The sequence below is a fragment of the Oncorhynchus keta genome, chromosome 2 (assembly GCF_023373465.1).
Source record: "Oncorhynchus keta strain PuntledgeMale-10-30-2019 chromosome 2, Oket_V2, whole genome shotgun sequence".
Lineage (NCBI taxonomy): Eukaryota > Metazoa > Chordata > Actinopteri > Salmoniformes > Salmonidae > Oncorhynchus > Oncorhynchus keta.
Genome location: NC_068422.1, coordinates 49,776,016 through 49,796,923, shown reverse-complemented (window position 1 = coordinate 49,796,923; position 20,908 = coordinate 49,776,016). Strand labels below are relative to the sequence as shown.

Below are 20,908 nucleotides of genomic sequence, written 5' to 3'. Positions count from 1 at the left end.
ACTTACCGCTTCATCAAAATCCATCTCTGAAAAGAATCTATACCAAGGCTCATTCTCTAAATGTACATCTTCTGGACTTATGTCCTGAGTCTACAGGGCCATGGCAACAAGGAAAAGAGGAGAAAGACAAAGAGAAGACAGTTCAGACAGCACATCGTTTACAGGCACAGGCAATGAGGCTATGACACATTCTTGAGGTGATCCAGACAACATTCCCGACATAATGAATTTCTAAACAAGAGTTCACAATCAGAAATAATTCCTAAAGATTTGTCTGTATGTGCCCGGTGAATTATCCAAGGTGAAAAAAAGAAGGACATTTTGGAATTAGGATCATATACTTTAGGATCTTGTTCTCTCTAATTTGGAATCTTGTTCTCGAATGTATAAAGACATAGAATGCACATAACATGTGACTTCAACAAATAATATGAAGCAGTCACCTGAATCGTACTCAACTGTAGTGTGCAGTGTGTGCATACGTGTAAGAGAAGATAAGCAGGTGTAATACTACATATTTTGATGGGTCCCATCTGCTTTGGTATTCTTATTTGTGAAATATTCTTATTTTACTTATTCTAAACGTCAATATAAATAGTCTACTAGCATGTCAATTTGATTTTGACTTGTTTACATCAATCATTGAGCCACAATGGCAATGAGAAAGACAAGAATTGACACAACTACAGCTACAGTATAATAGGCTAAATGAAAGTAAGAGACTGTGTAGCCTGCCGCTAATGCTGCCAGGAACCTGACACAGAACCACTGACCATGGTCTGTAATTACAGAGACTGTCACGTCACATGCAGTGTCTGTCTGACAACGATGGACAGCATAAACAAGGCCCTGTTCTCTACTGTTCAGTATATGGTGCCACTGGGATTGGTGCAGAACCGCATCATAACCCTTAATAGCTTACCATAAAAAACAAAACAATGATTGCATTATGATATAATCAAATAACTATTCTACTGTAGAGGAGATGCAACTCTATTCTATTCTGTATGAGCCACACAAAGAGGCTGCTAGCTAAACCAACTGTCAGCTTAAACAATATATGCAGCATTTATTTAAAGGCCTACTCCTTAATGAATCTCACGAGGCATTTCTAAGTGATACTCTTTAAGAATCAATGGTTGCATGCCATTGAAAATGACTGTAAATATCACAGTGGGCCTTTAATTCCTTTTTGATGGAGTTGATTCTATAATTTCAATTGAAACCTGGTAGTGCACACTGTACTGGGACAATGATCTACCTACCGGTATTCATATTGTCAAAGGTAATGAAAAAAGAGACCCCACAAGGACATTGCCTGATGTCACAATATCCATTGCATTATTTATTTTTTACAGGCATTTGTCCGACTCCTTTCCCAACAAATTCAAGCCAATTCAAGCCGTTGGTTGAAACACTGCAAGACAATGGCCATGGCTTGAAAGTGATACCTCCACACCGCCAGATAGGTCATCTGTCATTGTAATAGGATCCAACCTTTAGGAATGTTGTACACATGGAAATTCAGTCTATACATGCGTTGCCTACTAGAGCTGCCCTAGTTAGTGAAGCAGCCACCCTAAGCTCTTAGAGGGAAACAGCTTACACAACATGCGTAGTATAGAGACTGCAGAGGCAAACACAGAAACACACACGTGGCACGGCTGTCCTACCTTTCTCTCCAGTTTCAGCACCGATGATTTTCCCGGCTCGTACTCGAAGATGCTTTTGGGCTCGGCACGGTACTTCCTGGTGTCTACCTTATTGTCAGGGGGCTCCCACTCGTTCCTGCAGGAGGGAGGGGAGAGCAAATCCCTATCAAGTCAAGCAGTCTCCATGGCAACCGGCTGGGGCTAGTTTTTGGGGTGACAGCTCTATTATCAACAGCGTTTTCCCATACAGTAAAGCTCATGCCCCTCCCACTCTCCATCTCTTTTTCCATGTCGTTCTCTCTCGTTCTCGCTCTCTCCATCAGAGCTGTCTTATTATTTTTTATATAAATAATAAAATATACAGTCATGTCAAGGCATGAATCAAGTCATGCTAGCTAAGTAGACTGAACCAAAGACCCGAGCTGCATTTCCTGAGAGAATACATCACAAGGTGTAGTCAATTTGATCTGCTTCAGGATATAGAATTCCACAATGGTTCCTTTGGTTCCACCTTGGTTCCACTATGATTCCACTGGGAATAAGCAGACTAAAACAATTGGGCCTAGTGTTGCATTTAATATTTTTACGTAAGTTTGAAACACATGCTTTCTATTACACCCGTTAGTTACGGATCAAAAAGCCTATTGTAGTGGGAAAATCCAGGTATTTCATCAAAAGTTATACTTGTAAAAACAAGTATAAAGAGCAGAGAGTAATTACTCTCAAAGAGCAGAGAGTAATTCACAAGAGGTCAAAAAACTCAAATGCGGCCCTCAGAAGGTTCAGACGCTAGAGGTACAGTAACTAGGGGAAACATGTACACACCAAGGAAGGCGCTAGAGCCAACCAGGCACGCCATCCTCAGCTTCCGTGCGCAACAGTTTATCCTCTATCACCTGTCTTCCTTCATGAATTAATCACTCATTCCTCCACACGCCTAGGAGAGTGGATGTTCTTTGTCAGGGCTAACATTAAGGGGAGAGGTGAGGAGGCTGTTTAGTCACACCTAGTATGACAACAAGCACCTGAGGTAGTAGAGGTCAGAGAGGACCTAACTGGAGGTTACCACGGTTACCGCGATTCAATGTCAGAGGTGAGGAACAGATGTACTGCTCTGTACTCGTCTACTTCTAATTCCTAAAAATAAACAACAAAAAAAAACATCTAATATAAATACAAAATTTGAATTCTTGAATCTTTGACAAGAATGTGTTCAGAAGTGTGTCGGTTACATGGTACGTGGTGTGTGTACACTGTACCTCGTTAAATATTCACTATCACACCAAACATGAATATAATCGTATACCTCTTACTGTATCTCGTTACAGTCCCTCACGTAAAAGTGCTACCAAAAATGCATCCCCTTGTGAACTGCTCTGCAGAGGCAATGAATGTATTATGAAGAGTGAGTTCAATGGGTTAAAAGGTCTTTGCAGATACACTATACTACTATCCATGTTAAAGGGAAGCAGCAATAGAAAAGGACTTACCTTTTGGAAGGTTTGAGGGAAGAGGACCGGGTTGGCACAGGCATAGACAACCTATGGTCAACTTCAGCAGCACTTTTTGACCGTGGGACCCCTTTCACTGAAAATAAACACACAAGAACAACAGACACTGCTGTGAAAGCAGCCTGTAATGTTTAGCTTAAACTTAAATAAACTGAAATCTCTTGTCAGTGATGAAAGTGTCTACTGTACAATTTGATTGTACAGTAAATGTAAAAATCCAAAGATCATGCTATTGAGATCACAATATAGATATCATATGAATTTCTCAATCTATGAGAGTGACAATTGAAGAAACTCACCATCTTCCACAAAACCGTAGGGGGAGGGACCATCATCTGAAAGAGAGAGAAAAAAAATGTTATTATTTATCGACTATAAACATGTACTTATTAACATACACAAGGTCAATCCACTGGCAGTTCCACTTGTATAGGGTCTAAGCTATGCAATGTTAATCAAGGGTGACCCAATCTATTGTCTGTTAAATTAGCTTGTTATAGTGGTGCTACATATGTAGACACTCAGTATAACCAGTAGAGGTCACTTTGGTAGCAGCCGTCCCACACTATAATAACTGCTTATTATAGGACCGAGATTGGGAAACCCTGCCCTAACGCACGTTCAAAGTTATATAGAACAGAAGTCTGATTAAGAATAAAAATGGTATAAAACATTGTTTTTTTGGGGGGGGGGGAATTACAGACCGAAAAGGCACGTTATAGCAATAACATGCATCCACAACAATAGCTTTCCTGGAGGGGTCATATTTTTTATTATAAACATCTAATCACGATTAAAATGAATTCTCAAATTCAAATACATTATGCTGATATATACAGTATGTATTTCAGCTGTAACGCAGGGTATAGCCAGAACCTTATATCACATTTAAGGCTATAAGACCCGGTACGGCTCTTCAAAGGGCACAGTAAGTATCTCTTCCTCTTCTGTAATTGCCCAGTACAGTGTGACCTTTATTCCATTAGTTCAGACATTATATTTCTTCAAATACACTGTAAATAGAGTCCTTTTCATCGGTTGTGTCAGTCAAAACCCTTTGGAAGAAGCATTACTTCTCTAAAAATGGATCCAATCGATTAACATCCTTATGCATAAGTAATGCTCTTCTTGGAAATCTCAGAATAGTCTACACATTTCGTACAAACCTTCTTTCGAACTGTTTGATTTATTGCCCAATTGATTGGTCGATTCAGTGAATAACTAGACATATCAGCTTGCCTGGAAGCAGACATGAGCAGAAACAAAGGGAAAGGAAGTACATCTATACACAGTACATACTGAACAGAACGGCATGCAAGGGCAGTTATGATTTAAAAACAACTGTCAACTGTTAGATAGATAGTACGAACAGACAACTGTGAAATAGTACAAACAGCTAAATAACTATTATTTCAGTGTGTCAATGCAGAATAACTGAATACACATACGCACACAAATAGAGCGTTTTTACACCGACTAGACCGATTTAAACTAGTCTAGTGTAAAAAGGCTAACAATGCACTGTAGATGGAACACAGGCCGTGTGGTCTACTACTGCCTGGACAGGACATACAAAGCCTCTCTGTCGAGCTTGTTTGTTGTAATCCATGCACTTGAGCACCATCTAGTGGCTCAAAACTAGCTACAGTACGGCATCTTTTGTTTAGGAAGAACTTGGGACTTGCCAGGAAATGTCTGTACATTACATTACATTTAAGTCATTTAGCAGACGCTCTTATCCAGAGCGACTTACAAATTGGTGCATACACCTTATGAAATATATACATTTTAAAACATGAGCAGAGCGTCCAATCCATTGTGTATGGATTAGTTCATGCAAAATGTTATGCTTTGCATTCGTGCTAAATATCAAACAGTTAAAGTGAATTCGCAGTGTAGTTTTCTATTAGTCTCACTCGTAGTTTCGCTAAGCAATCAAGTGCTCAATTTACTGACCCACTTTCAATTCTATCAAGGCAACGGTAAGTAACAAAAGGAGAGTCAATGCAGTAATAAGGTCATTATAAAGAAGGAGTTATACATGATTAGTAAAGTCAGGAAGTGGAGCCATGATTGCAATTGGGTACCTGTGGTTTTCATCTGTCTAGGATCATAGAATTCAGGGAATATGTAGGTGGGGCGGTATGGGTTTTCCTCAACAGGTTCTGAGCGAGGCGACGGAGACACAAAACACACACAGCGTGACAGCAATGAACACACTCGCAGAACTCACAAAGACAACGGCTTGACAGAAACAACTGATTTCAAGTCAAACACACACGGGAACGGTGAGTTTGATTTTCATGATGATCCCCTTACCTGGAATTCGGTGTATTTGTTTAAACATGTTCTTGTACCAGTCCTTGGACTTCTCTGTGTTCTGAAAATAACATAGTCATGGTTTTTGACATATCTCAAAAATAAACAGGGGTTATGACAAATATATGGGTAAGAGTGGATTGGAGATTGGCGGTCAGGCATATTGATTTTCAACACTGTACTCCAATAGGTGTAGGAAGTACGGGTGCTGATAATTCAGAATTTACAAAATATATAAAAATATATCACAAAAGTACTATACTGGGCCTTTATTACTCCTGTATGAGCGGACCAAAATAGCCATCAGCAGCACGGGTAGAACCCCCCAGCCCTAAACATCTTCCTGTGGCCATGTGTACTCCTCAGCATCAAATTAAAAATGGCCTATGAAAATTATTTTAAAAAGGCACAAAGTAGATTACAATGTTTTTGGGCCTGTACATACGGTTTGTGTTCTTACCCGTACTGGCAGGTTGGGCTGGTTCAGTGGGCCCAAGACAGGGGATTGTGAGAACCTCATCCTCTTGCCGTCCATATCTGGGTATTGGCTCTGTTCTCTCTCTGCCCCAACTACAGGTCCTGGATCAGACAATTTGTCCCTCTCTGGGGTGTGGTCTGAAAAAGCCAACATTGCTGTGTCAAAGGGAAGAGAAGCTGGGTACTACAAGTCTAAATGTGTTTCCCTTGATGAGTAGATGCACTGTACTATAGGTCTACATAAATGGTGGCCAACCAGTTTACCCCATATAATCCACAAGCATACTATGCAAATCATATACAGTCATTTCAATGGTGAAACATGATTATGAACAGATTACCTACAAAAGCCACGGCAATGAAAATACTTAATTTGAGATACCAAATTATATATAAAAGTAATTTATCAATTAGATATCATTGAGTACTCTCCATCCGTGAGGTAAAAAAAAATCCAATATCTCAGAGCAGGGGCATAAAACGTTGGCGCATTGGGCAGACATGAGGCTGATGGCAAACATATTCAGCATGCTGTGTCGACTGCAAAAAGCATCCCACAAAAAAAACAATGCAGCAATGTCTGACGACTAAACAGATATCGATAAAACTGCTATTGGCACACAAAGTGAAGGACACTGAAGCATTGTTGTACCTGATTGATCTGATGTTCCATACTTTTGAGTTATTTAAAAAAGCATTCAGTGTCGGAACTTTCCATTTAAACAGATCAATGGAGTCCATACTTCACAGTGTGGTCAACTGTTGGCATGGCAATTTCACCCATAACCCACATACAGTATGACCCAGAATAAGAGGTGCTTACCTCTGTTGTGTTGGAGCAGAACTATGGTTGGGTTGACCGTTTTGGTGGTGGATGGGTAGGCGGAGGGAGCCTTTGTCGATGTAATATGGTTCTGAAAGTCAAAGGCAAGAAACTGCCGTTCTTCTGTGCTCACAGGAGAACTTCCCTGGTAATAAGTGAATAAAACACGTAAGTGATGCTGTTCAGCTTTATTAATGAAATTGTAATTGATGCTGTTCCTCTCTTACAAAAGTTTTGAATAACAACAATAAACGAAGTAAACGGCCAAGAAATTGCATATTAATATATTCTGGTTTTGCAAAGAAATAATAACTTCAATTGACTCGCAACAGCAAAAATACACCAAATATAGCTATTTCTATCACAATTAAATCTGGTTTTAATCACATTAAACAAGCATAGAATTATCCAATTTACAGTATTATCCCATAAATAGGGGAAATTAACAAAAGCTTATTCACTGATTAGATAATACATACCTGGGGTTGAGTTCTGTTGACTGTAGGTAAATCAGCTGTGATGTTGTGGAAGCATCCCTCAGCCAATCCTGTTAGAGAGCTGTCTCCATTGATCTGGCCGATCCAACTACCTGAAATTATCCCAAAACAATCTAATTTTGGCACGCGAATAGCAGTGCAAGACGATCCTCTCAGAAACCTAACAATACTGAAAGATACACAAACTACTGTACTCTTGGCAATATTTGTCTTTTGATGATGAACCTGTTTCAGAGATTAACACCAAACTACAAACAGGAAACAATTAATCCTCAATTAAATAAATCACTGGATAATCCTGCAGGGACAAAAAGCTTCCCATAGTGCTTTTCCCGTACATTGATGCTAATATCTCCATGGATAAATAAAATAATGATTCTCCCACAATCTGTGAACTTTGTTATCAGAACAAGGCGCCTATTCAGTGGTCATGTAAAGGCCGTTTGTTCCAATGGCCTTTATATTCAGGCTCGCAAATAAAGCATCTCCCCAAAAGCCTTGGCCAGTCTCCAGCCCAGTTCTAACATGCTGAACGCAACAAACAAGTCCACAGTCAAGGCCCTGGTTCCAAAGTGCAGTGTGGGTAGGTCCGAACAAAAGAGGTCTTTGACGAAACACATGGAAATATGAGCAATCATGGTCAATGATTCTGTGTTGTGCTGGGCAACCAAATATAAATACACTAAAATGTGTCAAGTTCTCACTTTTAATATCAAAACATACTGAAATATGTGTATAAGTGTGCCCAGCGGAACTTCATGAAGTACATAAAACATTTTAAGACTTCTATGAACAGAAAAGCTTGTGAATACAGTGCATTCTTCTCCATATCCATCAAGATCACTATGGAAAACAAATGACTAAATAGTCATTAAAGTTAGTGATTCATACTATGACATAATCAATATATTACAACATGTTATTTTGTTAACGGGAACATTTCCTTCCACTTTTAAATAGTTTGTCTCATCAGCTTTTACACCAGCTAGACATCAGCTCTCTAACCTGACCACGTTCACAGAGCGATGCTAGCGTATCACTCGACTCTGTATTAGAAAGAAAACTCAACATAATATCAGAGATATTAGATATAATGCACATATGATGGAATATCTAAGACTTGAGAGCAGCTGTAGCATTCTGTTGGACTTACTTGGTGCTGTTTCGACGTTGGATTCTTTACTGACGCAGTCCTCGTCGTCTATGTGTACCAGAGTGGCCCTCAGAGTCACGACCCCCTTCCCTTTACACACCCTTGTAGGGTCCAGCTCTATAGACAGATTAGACAGGTACACGCAAGGATGTTACCACTAGAGTGACTTACATTGGATGCCCATAGTCACTCATTCTTCAATGCCAAAATGTGTGAGGCAACCTCACAATTCTACAGTCTGTTTGAATCTATTCTCAGTAAGCTTCAAATCACACAGCTCTATTGCCTCAGGTCCTGAGGGAATCCATGCTACCTCAATCTCCAAATTATAAAAAATAGAATGTAAATGTCAAATCCAGACCAACACTAATACTCCCCACATCCATATCATTAATTATACGCTAACACCATCAGTCTGTCATTATATCCAATTAGTACAACGGTGGCGCAGCGGTCTAAGGCACTGCATCTCAGTGCTAGTGGTGTCACTACAGACACCCTGGTTCGATTCCAGGCTGTATCGCAACCGGCCGTGATTGGGAGTCCCATAGGGCGATGCACAATTGGCCCAGCGGCGTCCGGGTTTGGCCGGTGTAGGCCGTCATTGTAAATAAGAATTTGTTCTTAACTGACTTGCCTAGTTAAATAAAAGTGAAAAAGAGACACTATATAGTAGCTTACAGTTGTTTAAAGTCGTTAGCACATCGTTAGCAAGTGAGTATTGAAAGGATCCTCCTCGGCATATCCAGTGTGTTAGAGGTGTCCTAGAGTACAGTCTGATGAAAGATAAATGAGACGGAGGATTGGAGGGGTGGAGGAGGAGTTAATGAGTGTGTTCACCTGCAGCCGGAATTAGGTCAGGAGAGCCTTTCATGCTTGTCAGAGGGGTGATTCTGACTGCAGACAAACAGCGAGGACCTGAGGAGACCGGAGGAACTACCAAAACAACAGACAGTGTACAGGTGGGGACAAATTGTGAAAAGTGAACAGGGGGAATAGTATACAGTTGCATTGACATGGAGGAGTGTTAAGTGTATTAAAAATCAAGGTAGCCCTTTCCTGCAGTCAATGACCAAAAGTGCCCTCTTTGGCCTCATGGGTGGAATGTTATTAATATTTTTCATAATTTCATAATAAAAAAATATTATTTAGAAAATCCGGTGTCTCTGTCTCAAACAGTTTTGTTATATTTCACTTCAATCTTTTGTGATGTATATAAAGTGTAATATTGGGAACTCAAAATATAATACACTTCAACTCGATATCTTCCATTGTACTGTACAGGTGTCTTCTTTTTTAAAGCCCATAACCATATACGTGAGGTGTATACTTTGTTTCAAAGTAGATTTGTTTAAGACTACCAATAATCACTCTGTGTGACCCTGATTTAGCCCACTGCAGTAAAAGGTTAACAAGAGAGATGCACTATGTATTTTTTGTTAAGAAGAGAGATACCCTCCCCTCTCACACCCCCTCCATTCGATCCCTGGGTGTAAACAAATGTATTTACCTGAACCTCACCAAGTATGGGGTAAGCCAAATAGTAAACCCCTGTCTTTCTGTATTATACAACAGATTTGAGGGAATTTGGGGCCGATGAGCACTGCAATACTTAACATTGTAGACATGTATTACATACACATCATCATTCTCATGAAAGAAGAAACACCCATAATTTGAGACAAATTACATCGAGGTGAAGTGGAGCTGGAAGACAGATTGCAGAAAGGAGCTGATAGTGGCAGATCGCTGTAACAATGACCTTTGGAAACATAAAGGACAGTGGACCACTGTACTTTTGACTACAGAGAACAGAGCTACAAGTGTACAGTAACAGATGATACGGACAATAGTTGTTTGACTATATAAAATGGTGTGTAGGCTACATCACATACAGAATGGTGATGAAATCTTGCATCTTACCATGTAACTTTCCCTCAGATGAGTAGACAGCATTTGTGTGCCCCCTTCCCCTAAACTGTCAATGCCATAAATGCATGCCATCTCTAACTCCGCCCACTCTAACATATGTATGTTAGCCCTCCCTCATAAAATAGCACTTTTGTTGTTGTTCATTGCTTTTGCTTGTTTCTCAATGCTTAGTTGATTGACTAGAATGTATGGTTAGTGGTGTAACATACGATAAGCATATTTCTGGTGTGATTATGCTGCTTCAATTATCAAAATGACCTTGATCATTACACTCAACCAAATGAACAGGCATTGTGATCAAAGGTAGGATTGAAGACCGTAAACATCACTAAAGCCTTCTGGGACCACAGAACTGAGCTATGCAGTATAATGAGAGATATGAGAAAAATAAGGGGATGAAACTTACTGTAGGATTGTTCAAATCTCGCACTGCCCTCTGTTGGTCAGCCCTGGAACAAAAGAAAGTCAGAGGGAGTTATTGTAGAGGAAAGAAGGTTTGAGCAAAATACATTCATTTACAGCATAGTAGTCCGTTTTTTTATGGGCCATCATGGGAGACCAGGAAGTTTGAGCAGCAGTTTGTTTCTAGGCAGGAATAGGCTGGGATATAGTCGAAACTGGCAGTAATCAGGGACGGTGGAAAATACTTGTTTTGAGAGGGGATGTGGGACCTCTTATTTGCGCACGCATAATTTATTTATGATCATAATAGTAAAGGCATGTCATTTAGCTGTAAATGTATTACCTTTAAATATGGTATGAACACAGCCAGGCATGATGTTTTCATCTGATTGTCAAACGAATCACTTAAAAAAATAGGCTACCTGTGCACGTTTGAGCTACTCTATGGTCATGTTACCCTGCTCAGAAGTTGCATGCATCTGACAGATCGCTATAACATACTGTATGATGTGGTTAGCTGATACGTAAAAATACCTATCCAGGTGTTGTAAGTATCTTGGCATGCTTCAAAGGGCAGAGGAAAGCGCATTATAATTGACGTGTCCACTGATGTCCGCGTGCGTCACGGTCCTGGCCAGTCATCTTTGCCTACTCAGGCTACTGTTACCTCTATTCCTGATATTTTTCTGCATATAATTTCCTAAATTTGGTAGGCTATTTGTTAGCCAACTTGTCTATAATTAGATAGGCCTACATGCATATTCTCTTCTGTCATTACCTGCAGATTTAGTCATTTGGAGGCCACAGGCAGAGGCCAGCCTTCAAAAAATAGGTTACCTTTGCACGTTCATCAAAAAAATTCCAGCATTCGAACAGTCCACTGTGCATCCGCCAACTTTCCTTCAATTCACAAGTGGCTGAAACTATCTCAACAGAGAAAGCATCCAAACAGCGAAACAGCGCCCCTCTGTTTAACTAAATGTAGCCCATGTATCTGATGCTGTCTGGAAAAAAAGAGTATGACATACCACTCTTTTTGGCCAGACAGCATTAGATACATGGGCTACACATACAACGCAAAGTATTCATACCACTTCACATTTTTCCAAGTTATAGCCTTACTCTAAAATGTATTAAATGAAAGGTTTTCCTCATCAATCTACACATAATACCCCATAATGACAAAGCAAAAACAGTTGTTTAGAAATGTGCAATGTGTGCCATGTAAGAAACTAGCTAGCCATTTCACATCGGTTACACGAGCCTAATCTCGGGAGTTGATAGGCTTGAAGTCACAAACAGCTGCTGGCAAAATGCAGGAAAGTGCTGTTTGAATGAATGCTTACGTAGGCACCTGCCTACCATCGCTCAGTCAGACTGCTCTATCAAATCATAGACTTAGTTATAAAATAATAACACACAGAAATACGAGCCGTAGGTCATTAATATAGCCGAATCAGGAAATTATCATCTCGAAAACAAGACGTTTTATTCTTTCAGTGAAAAACGGAACCGTTCCGTATTTTATCTAAAGGGTTGCATCAATACGTCTAAATATTCCTGTTACATTGCACAACCTTCAATGTTATGTCATAATTACGTAAAATTCGGGCAAATTAGGTGGCCCAAACTGTTGCATATACACTGACTCTGCGTGCAATGAACGCAAGAGAAGTGACACAATTTCACCTGGCTAATATTGCCTGCTAACCTGTAATTATTTTAGCTAAATATGCAGGTTTAAAAATATATACTTCTGTGTATTGATTTTAAGAAAGGCATTGATGTTTATGGTTAGGTACACATCGGAGCAACGATACGCACCGCATCGATTATGTGCAACGCAGGACACGCTAGATAAACTAGTAATATCATCAACCATGTGTAGTTAACTAGTGATTATGATTGATTGATTGTTTTTTATAAGATAAGTTTAATGCTAGCTAGCAACTTACCTTGGATTACTGCATTCGTGTAACAAGCAGTCTCCCTCGTGGAGTGCAATATAATCAGGTGGTGAGAGCGTTGGACTAGTTAACTGTAAGGTTGCAAGATTGAATCCCCCGAGCTGACAAGATAAAAAATCTGTCGTTCTGCCCCTGAATGAGGCAGTTAACCCACCGTTCCTAGGCAGCCATTGAAAATAAGAATGTGTTGCACATTGCACTCCACGAGGAGCCTGCCTGTTGCGCGAATGCAGTAAGAAGGAACCACCAGCTTTCATATGTTATCATGTTCTGAGCAAGGAACTTAAACGTTAGCTTTCTTACATGGCACATATTGCACTTTTACTTTCTTCTCCAACACTTTGTTTTCGCATTATTTAAACCAAAATGAACATGTTTCATTATTTATTTGAGGCTAAATGGATTTTTATTGATGTATTATATTAATTTAAAATAAGTGTTCATTCAGTATTGTTGTAATTGTCATTATTACAAATAAATAAATAAATAAATATCGGCCGATTAATCGGTAGCAGGTTTTGGTCCTCCAATAATCGGTATCGGTATCGGCGTTGAAAAATCATAATCGGTCGACCTCTAACGCGAACCCACACGCACTGTACACAAACACACACCGCCACACACACACAGTTGGGGTTCGATGACATCCTCCTGAAATTAGGGTAAGTCTTTTAAAACACTGAATCATAAATCTCACTTGCAGACAAAAGAGAAGACGTGAGAGCTAACAGTGTACACTACGCTAGATAAACACATCATTGCAGAGATCGTTTTAGTCCTTATTAGGAAGAGGGATGCCTCCGAACAGAGAACGTCAGTAGTCCGACCAGAGAGAGAGAGAGAGAGAGGAGAGAGAGAGAGAGAGATTTGAGAGGGAGACACAGCAAGAGAGAGATAGAGATTTGAGAGAGAGACACAGCAAGAGAGAGAGAGAGAGAGAGAGAGATTTGAGAGAGAGACACAGCAAGGGAGAGAGAGAGACACACAGCGAGAGAGAGAGAGAGAGAGAGAGAGAGAGAGAGAGAGAGAGAGAGAGAGAGAGAGAGAGAGAGAGAGAGAGAGAAATATTTGATAGAGAGACAGCAAGAGAGAGAAAGATTTGAGAGAGAGGCACAGCAAGAGAGAGAGAGAGAGAAAGATTTGAGAGACACAGCAAGAGAGAGAGAGAGAGAAAGATTTGAGAGTGAGACAGATTTGAGAGTGAGACAGCAAGAGAAAGAGAAAGATTTCAGAGAGAGACAGAGAGAGAGAGAGAGAGAGGCTCTGTTCACAAACACAAACACACCCTACAGAGCCCCAGGACATCAGCACAATTAGACCCAACCAAATCATGAGAAAACAAAAAGAGAATTACTTGACACATTGGAAAGAATTTACAAAAAAACAGAGCAAACTAGAATGCTATTTGGCCCTACACAGAGAGTACACAGCGGCAAAATACCTGACCACTGTGACTGACCCAAAATTAAGGAAAGCTTTGACTATGTACAGACTCAGTGAGCATAGCCTTGCTATTGAGAAAGGCGCCGTAGGCAGACATGGCTCTCAAGAGAAGACAGGCTATGTGCTCACTGCCAACAAAATGAGGTGGAAACTGTGCTGCACTTCCCAGCCTCCTGCCCAATGTATGACCATATTAGAGAGACATATTTCCCTCAGATTACACAGATCCACAAAGAATTCGAAAACAAATCCAATTTGGATAAACTCCCATATCTACTGGGTGAAATTCCACAGTGTGCCATCACAGCAGCAAGATTTGTGACCTGTTGCCACGAGAAAAGGGCAACCAGTGAAGAACAAACACCATTGTAAATACAACAACATATTTTCCCTTGTATACCTTAACCATTTGTACATTGTTAAAACACTGTATATATATAATATGACATTTGTAATGTCTTTATTGTTTTGAAACTTCTGTATGTGTAATGTTTACTGTTAATTTTTATTGTTTATTTCACTTTATATATTCACTTTATATATTATCTACCTCACTTGCTTTGGCAATGTTAACACATGTTTCCCATGCCAATAAAGCCCTTGAATTGAATTGAGAGAGAAAGATTTAAGAGAGAGACAGCAGGAGAGAGAGAGAGAGATTTAAGAAAGAGACAGAGAGAGAGAGACACAGCAAGAGAGAGAGAGATAACGATTTTAGAGAGAGACAGCAAGAGAGAGAAATGGAGACAGATTTGAGAGAGAGACAGAGAGAGAGAGACACAGCAAGAGAGAGAAATTGAGAACTATTTGAGAGAGAGACAGAGAGAGAGTGAGAGTGAGGGAGATAAATAAAGCCCCAATAAAGCCCCTTGAATTGAATTGAGAGAGAGAAATACAGAGACAGGTCTAAGCACATCTGTGCAGGGACAGCCAGCAGTGCTCAGGCCAAGATCAACAGGAGACTGCGATAAGCTGTATTCAAGTAAACCTCCAGTACTGAGAATCTCTACCTAAATGCACTTTCTCTAGATCTGGACAATTTGAAATTATTTTAGAGCCTATTTAACTTCAACAAATACAGGTCAATTTGCCTCAGTGACATGCACACTGAAGAACAAATAGATATTGTCCTAAATTGAGAAATTCAAAACCCAATTTCAAATCAAATTAATTTTGGCAGTCTGTTTAGATGATAAATGATAGTACTCTGCACTCAGATATCTAATGAGAAGTCTGATATAGGTAATTAGCTTAAAGAGGTCATGAGGTGGCTTCCTGACAACTGTTTCCCGCCACACTGTGACATGAGTAAGACCTCTGGACATTGGTCATTCATTAGCTAAACAGGGGGAGGGGGTTGAGTTGGGAGAAAGAGGCTGAAACCTGACAACAGACGAATTGACAAGAATTAATGACAGTGACAGTGCATGGATATTTCTGGATATTTCTGCTGAAGATATGATGAATCCACTGCCATTCTATAATGAGGTAACTTTCATTGCGGTATATAATTCCCTGCACCAAAGGGACTTCATTACCAATTACTAAAAAAATATATATTTATTTTTATCCAACTCCTACCGCCTCTTGCAGGTAGCCTAGCGGGTAGGTGCGTTGGGCCAGTAACCAAAAGTTGCGAGATCGAATTCCCAAGCTGACAAGGTTAAAATATTTTGTTCTGCCCCTGAGCAAGGCAGTTAACCCACTGTTCCCCAGACTAGGTCCCTCTTTCCCTTTCCTCTTGAGAGAGAATGAACATAGAGCTCTATTTTTTTTTAAACTATTTAGTAAGTCACTAAATATGGGCAGATTTTTTTGAAATACAAGTACCAGTCAAAAGTTTGGACATACCTACTCATTCAAGGGTTTTTCTTAATTTTTAATAGTGAAGTCATTACAATTATGAAATAACACATATGGAATCATGTAGTAACCCAAAAAAGTGTTCCATTTGAGATTCTTCAAAGTTGCCACCCTTTGCCTGATGACAGCTTTGCACACTCTTGGCATTCTCTCAACCAGCTTCACCTGGAATGCTTTTTCAACAGCCTTGAAGGGGTTCCCACATATGCTGAGCACTTGTTGGCTGCTTTTCCTTCACTCTGCAGTCCAACTCATCCCAAACCGTCTCAACTGGGTTGAGGTCGGGTGATTGTGCAGACCAGATTATCTGATGCAACACAAACATCTGGGGCTGTATTCACAGACTCTCAATGTCAGTGCAGTCCATAGAATCTTAGTCATTATTATTATTATTATTCATCATTATGCACTCCTTCTCTGAAAAACTTTGCTTTATAACATGCATTATGACATCACATAATTCCATGGCAGCAGATTGACTTATTGCATTGTGGGTAATGTAGTCATTATACTGTTTCCAAATTGGCCTACAAGTGCATACATCATATGCATTGTGACAGCACTGTTAACTGTAGCAACAGGCATTCTATGGTATTTTTGCCTAAAATGAAGGAAATCGAAACAAAATTGCAGGAGCAGACCCCGTCACAAGGTTGTGGCTTATTATAATTTAGCAGTGCTGTTAAGTACTGTAAAGTAGTTTTTGGGGTATCTGTACTTTACTTTACTATTTATATTTTGGACAACTTTTACTTTTACTCCATTACATTCCTGAAGAAAATAATGTACTTTTTACTCTATACATTTTCCATGACACCCAAAATGACTCATTACATATTGAATGCTTAGCAGGACAGGAAAATGTTCCAATTCACATAATAAACAAGAGAACATCCCTGGTCATCCCTACGGCCTCTAATCTGGCGGACTCACTAAAATGCTTTGTTTGTAAATTATGTCTGAGTGTTTGAGTGTGCCCCTGGCTATCCGTAACTTTAAAAAACAAGAATAATGTGTTGTTTGGTTTGCTTAATATAAGGAATTAGAAATAATTTATACTTTTGATATAAAATATATTCAAGTATATTTTTGCAATTACATTTACTTTTGATATTTAAAGTGGAATTGACAACATTTGATCTACTTTGCAAATATGAAACAAACAGACAATCATAATATCAGTAAGAAAATGTCAAATTCTCAGTTTATTCTACAAAACCAACTTTGAGGTTTTAAAAAATAGGTTATATTTGACTTAAAATTCCATGATGTACAATAAGGCATTGTTGGCAGAAGAGATGGATGCAGTTCAATGCATGATTAATATAATTCACAGATAGATTTCTTGGTAGGTCAAAAAATATTGCTACCAGGTTGTAAATCATAGCTGGCCTGGTACATTGTTTGCTGCCTTCACCCATTCGGGATGCACTATTTCAGTTTCAATGACTCACAATTTTGGACAAATGGATGAATGTAACTAAGACTGGGAATGTCAATACAATCAATCTAGCAAGGACAATTACATTTAAAAAAATATATATATATATTTTACCTTTATTTAACCAGGCAAGTAAGTTAAGAACACATTCTTATTTTCAATGACGGCCTGAGAACAGTGGGTTAACTGCCTGTTCAGGGGCAGAACGACAGATTTGTACCTTGTCAGCTCGGGGGTTTGAACTTGCAACCTTCCGGTTACTAGTCCAACGCTCTAACCACTAGGCTAACTAGCTGCTGAGAGGACATTATGTCATTAGAGGAGTGGGTGAGTGACCGACTTTTTCCCCTCATATCGGTTTTTTTTTGTATGGCTACAGCTAGATGCAGGTGTCATTTGGTTACTAAGCAAAAAAATGGAATCGGTTTGCAAGCTAGCTCAACGACTATTATCCAATTAGCATATCTCTTGCGTTTGTAAATTGACTCTGGCTATCTACTCTGATTTCAGAGCACTCTCATCTGAGTGTGCCAGAGCGCAGAATAACTGATGAATTTACTAACGTGTACAACACCCACTGAATATGACCGGTGTCAAAGAAAAAAAAAGTAACAGTTAGTCACGAAAGAGAACATGTAAACAGTTGCTACTGCCTGTAAACACACATTCTAGTTCAACGAGAATGATGGCAGGCCCATGTGGCAAATGGCTTATTTGCATGAAGGCCTACAGTAGCTCTGATTGGCTATGGCGCACCGGTCTGTCTAGACTGGACAAGAAAGATGTTCTTATTAGGTTTTATTTGCTGCAGTCTATTAATTGTCTGTACGCACGGCCGCTTTCCCACTCTATAGTGCTATAAAATGTTCACAAATGCCTTACGATACGTCATTGACAAACATCCTAAGAATTTATGAAAACATGAAAATTACCATATATAAGTGCTCGCATGTCAGAAAATTTACAAAAAAGTATCATATTCTTCCTCAAGTAGTATTTTACTGGGTGACTTTCACTTTTACTTGAGAATTTTCTGTTAAGGTATCTTTACTTTTACTCAAGTAAGACAATTGGGTACTTTTTCCACCACAATCATTTAGATTACATATTTACATTACATTACTTGTGTTAAACAATTTCAGTCCCTACAGGATTTTGCTGAAATTTGTTGTGATATTTGCGGCAATTCTGTCATTTTGCATGGCAATATGCAGATGATTTTGTCCAATTTATCCCGAAAATGCGCTGATGAGGGAAAAGGTTTGTTAAAGTATGTCTTGATTGTGTCATGCCCTGATCTGTTTCACCTGTCCTTGTGCTTGTCTCCATCCCCTCCAGATGTCGCTCATCATCCCCGGTGTATTTATCCCTGTGTTTTCTGTCTCTCTGTGCCAGTTCATCTTGTTTGCCAAGTCAACCAGCATTTATCTCCCAGCTTCTATTTTTCCCAATCTCTGTTTTTCCTGGTCCTCCTGGTTTTGACCCTTGCCTGTCCTGACACCGAACCCACCTGCCTGACCATTCTTCCTGCCCTGACCTCGAGCCTGCCTAACGCCTTGTACTGTTTGGACTCGGACCTGGTTTATGAACTCTCGCCTGTACCCGACCTGCCTTTTGCCTACACCTTGTTATAATAAATATCGGCGCTCAACCATCTGCCTCCTGTGTCTGCATATGGGTCTCGCATATGCAATCGCAGGATCCTGGAGGGACTGCAAATTGACATTTACATTCCATATGTTTATACAGTGGGGTCTGAAGTTATTTACACCCTTGATAAATATGTGGAAAAATGACTGTATAGAATAAATAATTTATAAGTATGTGGACACCCCTTCATATTAGTGGATTTGACTTTTCAGCCACACCCATTTTTTTTTTAACCTTTATTTAACCAGGCAAGTCAGTTAAGAACATATTCTTATTTTCAATGACGGCCTGGGAACAGTGGGTTAACTGCCTGTTCAGGGGCAGAACGACAGATTTGTACCTTGTCAGCTCGGGGGTTTGAACTCGTTACTAGTCCAACGCTCTAACCACTAGGCTACGCTGCCGCCCCATTGCTGACAGGTGTATGACATCGAGCACACAGCCATGCAATCTCCATAGACAAACATTGCCTGTAGAATGGCCCGTACTGAAGAGCTCGGTGACTTTCAACGTGGCACAGTCATAGGATGCCACCTTTCCAACAAGTCAGTTTGTCACATTTCTGCCCTGCTAGAGCTGCCCGGGGCAACTGTAAGTGCTGTTATTGTGAAGTGGAAACATCTAGAAGCAACAACGGCTCAGCTGTGAAGTGGAAGGCCACACAAGCTGGCATGCCAGCAACAAATGTTGACACTACACATCCAAGTATAGTAAAAGGGGCACAAGAAATAAGAAAACCCATCAAAACAAAGGAGAAAACAACATAGCTTTTTGAAAAGATTTTTAAAGATTTTTTAAAGATAACAAAGTTTTAAAAAAGATAGATTGTTCTCCATAAGGTGTGATTCAGGACTAACAGAGAAAGTCTTATTCATTATACAGTAAATATTATCAGTATATATCAGCAGAGGTTCCACAGCACAGAGAGCTACCCTTCAGCAGAACCTTTTTCAAAACCAAGAATCATCTCAAAGCCGGAGCAAGTTGTGTAGATAGATAAGATGCTTGGAAGATGTCATGTGACAAACTCATCCCTATTATAATATTTAAGGAGCCCAACACAACTACTTGTGGTGAATTTCCCATTTAAGAAGAGAACATTGTTTGCCAAAGGAGTACATGCCACTGTGTATATATACATATGGTTATAGAAAAGACATACAGGAAAAACACATCTTCTGCATCACTTCAATTTTTCCATAACTAGATATGTTCTAGAGTGTTTTCAACACTCACTTTAAGTACACACACTTCCCTTAAAACCCTCTCCTAAAAATAGGCATTTCCAAAAGACACAAAACTCTGCAAATACATCACATTAAGATCACAGCTTACCAACAAGATTCTTTGCAAAACCAGATCAACCAGCCTTGAGTAGGTAGCTCTCTCAGACAGTCACAACAGCCTACAAGACTCCAGACAGTCCCTCTTTAAGATCTCTCTCTCTCCTCAGTCTTCTGAGACTAACTGGGTGAGGTGATACGGACTGGCCCCTGCACCCTCTGCTTTAGGTGCCCAGTTCTGACATTTACATTACATTACATTTAAGTCATTTAGCAGACGCTCTTATCCAGAGCGACTTACAAATTGGTGCATACACCTTATGACAACCAGTGGAACAGCCACTGACCTTGAACCAGACCAACAAGGGGGTCTGGTTGCTTTCAGCACAAGGCGTACCCAGATGGACCCGTCATCGCATGCCACCTGGGAATGTGGCACCCACTCAACAGCTGCAACAGATAATTTCAAAACATTTGGCTCCACATCGAAATCTA

At 39.8% G+C, this 20,908-nt stretch overlaps 1 protein-coding gene across 1 annotated transcript in view; it reads right to left on the bottom strand.

Annotated features, from left to right (window-relative positions):
• The window catches only part of LOC118402029 (sorbin and SH3 domain-containing protein 1-like), a 55,082-nt gene extending 34,429 nt beyond the window's left edge, over positions 1-20,653 (bottom strand). Inside the window, exons 1-13 of the mRNA XM_052470380.1 lie at positions 20,466-20,653; positions 10,771-10,813; positions 9,273-9,368; positions 8,433-8,549; positions 7,262-7,371; positions 6,783-6,927; positions 5,943-6,097; positions 5,483-5,543; positions 5,251-5,328; positions 3,463-3,498; positions 3,143-3,239; positions 1,674-1,788; positions 7-90 (exon numbers count right to left, since the gene is read on the bottom strand). Coding sequence (XP_052326340.1) covers positions 7-90; positions 1,674-1,788; positions 3,143-3,239; positions 3,463-3,498; positions 5,251-5,328; positions 5,483-5,543; positions 5,943-6,097; positions 6,783-6,927; positions 7,262-7,371; positions 8,433-8,549; positions 9,273-9,306 — 1,032 coding nt within the window. The 5' untranslated portion in view covers positions 9,307-9,368; positions 10,771-10,813; positions 20,466-20,653. The remainder of the gene's footprint in view (positions 1-6; positions 91-1,673; positions 1,789-3,142; positions 3,240-3,462; positions 3,499-5,250; positions 5,329-5,482; positions 5,544-5,942; positions 6,098-6,782; positions 6,928-7,261; positions 7,372-8,432; positions 8,550-9,272; positions 9,369-10,770; positions 10,814-20,465) is intronic.
• Positions 20,654-20,908: the final 255 nt, after the last annotated feature.